General features: G+C 50.1%; 1 protein-coding gene across 1 annotated transcript in view; it reads left to right on the top strand.

The window, feature by feature from the left end:
* The first annotated feature begins 364 nt into the window (after positions 1-364).
* Positions 365-4083, top strand: part of LOC103271122 (axin-1-like) — an 8013-nt gene continuing 4294 nt past the window's right edge. Inside the window, exon 1 of the mRNA XM_008068589.1 lies at positions 365-1320. Coding sequence (XP_008066780.1) covers positions 443-1320 — 878 coding nt within the window. The 5' untranslated portion in view covers positions 365-442. The remainder of the gene's footprint in view (positions 1321-4083) is intronic.

The raw sequence follows: 4083 nt of genomic DNA, 5'->3' as shown, positions 1-4083 counted from the left end.
TGCACGCCCGGCTGATTTTTTGATTTATTGTAGAGATGAGGTCTTGTCAAGTTGCCCAGGCGGGTCTCGAACCCGCTGGCTCAGGTAATCCACTCACCTCAGCCTCCCAAAGCACTGGGATTACAGGCTGAGCCACCGAGCCCGGCTGAGAGGCATTCTTCTAGTTGTAAGTTTCTAGGAGTTTTAATACAGAAAAAACTTTGTGGCCAAAATATGTCTTGATTGAAAGTTTAAGCTGAGTTTCTGGCCTTGAGATTGAGGGGGAGGGTGTCTTGGCCAGTCTTATCTTGCGAAAGCCTCTGACCGTGTTTCCATGTACCCACCTTTCCTAATCCTTGTCCTCTTAATGGTTTCAACAGGACAGATTGATTCACTTGGGAGCTGTAAGTACTGATGTGTTAGGGTGCAGCGCTCATTGTTCATTGACGCACAGAGTCCCAAAATGAATATCCAGAAGCAGGGTTTCCCCTTGGACCTCGGAGCAAGTTTCACCGAAGATGCCCCCCGGCCGCCGGTGCCTGGCGAGGAGGGAGAGCTAGTGTCCACAGACCCTAGGCCGGTCAGCTATGGTTTCTGCTCTGGGAAAGGTGCTGGCGTCAAAGGGGAGACCTCAACAGCCACTCCGAGGCGCTCAGATCTGGACCTGGGCTATGAGCCTGAGGGCAGCGCATCCCCTACCCCGCCATACCTGAAGTGGGCTGAGTCCCTGCACTCGCTGCTGGACGATCAGGATGGGATAAGCCTGTTCAGGACCTTCCTGAAGCAGGAGGACTGTGCCGACCTGCTGGACTTCTGGTTTGCCTGCACTGGGTTCCGGAAGCTGGAGCCCTGTGACTCAAATGAGGAGAAGAGGCTGAAGCTGGCGAGAGCTATCTACCGGAAGTACATCCTTGACAGCGGCGGCATCGTGTCCCGGCAGACCAAGCCTGCCACCAAGAGCTTCATCAAGGATTGCATCATGAGGCAGCAGATCGACCCAGCCATGTTCGACCAGGCCCAGACTGAGATCCAGTCCACCATGGAGGAGAACACCTACCCGTCCTTCCTCAAGTCTGATATTTATTTGGAATACACGAGGACAGGTTCAGAGAGCCCAAAGGTCTGTAGTGACCAGAGCTCTGGGTCAGGGACAGGGAAGGGCGTGTCCGGATACCTGCCCACTTTAAATGAAGACGAAGAGTGGAAATGCAACCAGGACGTAGATGAGGACAATGGCAGAGACCCTGCTCCCCCCAGCAGGCTCACTCAGAAGCTGCTCCTGGAGACAGCTGCCCCGAGGGCGTCCTCCGGTAGACGGTACAGCGAAGGCAGAGAGTTCAGGTGAGTCCCACACGCACTGTCCATTTTCTGTTCCCGCCTCTGAGCCCCGGAGTGCGAGCATTGGGAAGGTGATGGTAAGGAGTGTCTTTAACTGAGGTTGAGTGTGCTCTTGCCACAGGGGCTGGATTAGGGTTTTGTTTCCTATCTGTAACGCCTTCACATTTGTCAGGAGATATTTTTCATATTGGTGATGTTGAGAGTACTTTTATCAAAAAGGGCTAAAGCATAAGGCCCTGTAAGTCATTAGGAACATTGGGATTCCTGGAAGTAGTCGCTATAATTAAAATTTACCCTTTAGCAGTAAAATTTGTATTCTTTCACATGGAAGATGAATTTAACCAGTAGCCATAATCCTTTGGGTTTAATAGAGGAAGGAGAGGACATTTAATGCATCCATACTTAGTGAATTCAGGATTACTCCTTTTTTAAATGATCTTCTAAGCTTCTTCCTGGTGAGGAGTTTATGTGTGGGGCTGGAGTTCCAGGGCTGGCCCTTTCTACCCACAGCGGGATGTGGCCGTGTTATCATGTGGTTGCTCCCCAGTGCCTGGGTGTTCTGAGATTATTCAGAGTTGTGCTCAAAGAGCAGGTACAGCGTTGAACCTCGCATCTCCATTCTTTTTTCCTGTAATTCCTGTGTGGGTTCTGGGGATTTTATTTGGCTTGCGGGCTGGTACCTGTCACCCTTGTGAGCCGAGTGCTTGCATTTCCCGCCTGTTTCTCTAGAGCTGGTGACGGACACCATGGCCCTATAACTGAAAGCCTGGAATCCATGTGACCCCTGTTGTTTTAATTGGGAGTCTGAAAACACATTCCCAAGTGCTGGAACTCTGCTGTGGAGTTACCTAAAACCCAAATCAATTCTGTAGGCTTACTGTGACAGAGAGATTGTTTACTTGCTAATAAACACAGTATTAAACATTTCTGAGGCTTAAACTTCCTTTGTTTAAGTGATATGATTCAAGATGGACTGTTTTTGTTTGTTTTTGAGTTGGAGTCTCACTCTGTCGCCCAGGCTAGAGTGCGGTGCATGCTCATGGCACCCGCAGCCTCGAGCTGCTGGGCTCAGGTGATCCTTCTGCCCCAGCTTCCCAAGTAGCTGGAACCACAGGCACGTGCCATCATGCCTGGCTAATTTTTTATTTATTGTAGAGATGAGGTCTCCCCAGGTTACCCAGGCTGGTCTCGAACCTGTGGGCTCAGGCAATCCTCTCACCTCGGCCTCTCAGAGTGCTGGGATTATAGGTGTGAGCCATTTGCGCCTGACCAAGATTGACTGTTATAGGTAATTTTTCCCCCCTTTTGCTCACTGTCCTTAGCCATGTGCTATTTATTTATTTATTTTTTGAGTTGGAGTCTCACTCTGTCACCCAGACTGGAGTGCAATGGCCGCTCCCGGCCACCGCAGCCTCGACCTGCTGGGCTCTGGCGATCCTTCCGCCTCAGCCTTCCAAGTAGCTGAAACTACAGGCGCGTGCTACCACGCCCAGCTAATTTTTGATTTTATTGTAGAGATGAGGTCTCACCAAGTTGCCTAGGTGGGTCTCGAACCCGCGGTCTCAGGCAATCCACTCACCTCAGCCTCCCAAAGTGCTGGGATTATAGCTGAGCCACAGAGCCCGGCGCCACGTGCTATTTATTTAGCAAACTTTTTGGACAGAATGTTCCATGAGATTATCCTGTTAACTAAGGCTAGTGTAACTGACAGTTTATAAAACTTAACCTAAAAGTTTTCATATTTGGTTAGAAACATTTTAAAGATGGGACTAAATCTGAGGTCTGAACAACAGTAAAAAAAAATGATCTCAGTTCTGACTTTTTTGTGTGTGTGTATGTTGGCGTCTCACTCTGTCGCTCAGACAGGAGTGCAGTGATCGCTCCCGGCCACCGCAGCCTCAACCTGCTAGGCTCCGGCGATCCTTCCACCTCAGTCTTCCGAGTAGCCGGAATTACAGGCGCGCGCTACCATGCCCAGCTAAGTTTTTGATTTTATTATAGAGATGAGGTCTCACCTGCCCAGGCAGGTCTCGAACCCGTGGGCTCAGGCAATCCACTCACCTCAGCCTCCCAAAGGTGTGGGATTATAGTCTGAGCCACTGAGCCCGGCTAATTTTTTTGATTTATTGTAGAGATGAGGTCTCGTCAAGTTGCCCAGGTGGGTCTCGAACCCGCGGACTCAGGCAGTCCACTCACCTCGGCCTCCCAAAGCATGGGATTACAGGCTGAGCCCGGCCTCAGTTCTGACTTTTGATTTTAATAGTTCCTGAGCACCTTGCCTCCCCACCCATGTCTCAGTCTCATCCATAGGCAGAAGCTTTGCTTTTTCTCTCCTCTATTTGCTCTATCGTAAACAACTTTGGCTATGAAATCAGTAAACTTTCCCCATCTTTTAGCATCTGGCAGTGAGGACCAGGGACCGCGGGGTTCAGGAGTTGAATCCCCTCAGATCTGCTTGTGGTGTCTGGGGTGTGGTTTTATGGTTAAATCTCCGACGTCGTGGTCTTGTTTATCAGCACTGACAGGGTATGAAGTCCAACCTGTTTTGCTCTTGCTGGACGTTCTGCCTGTCCCACAAGGACGTGCAGTGAGGGCACGCAGGGTGGAAGTATCAGAAAGCCTAGCCCACCTGGGCTTACTGGGAGGGGGGTGTCGTCACCTCACAGTTTCAGATGTGGTTTGGTTGGAGCTCCACCCCGTTTTCTTTTTTCCCTGTTCCTTTCTTAGGTGTGGATTTCTTTTTTTTTTTTTTTTTTTTTTTTTTTT

This window comes from Carlito syrichta, unplaced genomic scaffold (genome assembly GCF_000164805.1).
Source record: "Carlito syrichta isolate Samal-C Ts95f unplaced genomic scaffold, Tarsius_syrichta-2.0.1 Scaffold311235, whole genome shotgun sequence".
Classification (NCBI taxonomy): domain Eukaryota; kingdom Metazoa; phylum Chordata; class Mammalia; order Primates; family Tarsiidae; genus Carlito; species Carlito syrichta.
Note: the sequence above shows the minus strand (reverse complement) of the source record. Positions and strands in the feature narration are given on the sequence as shown.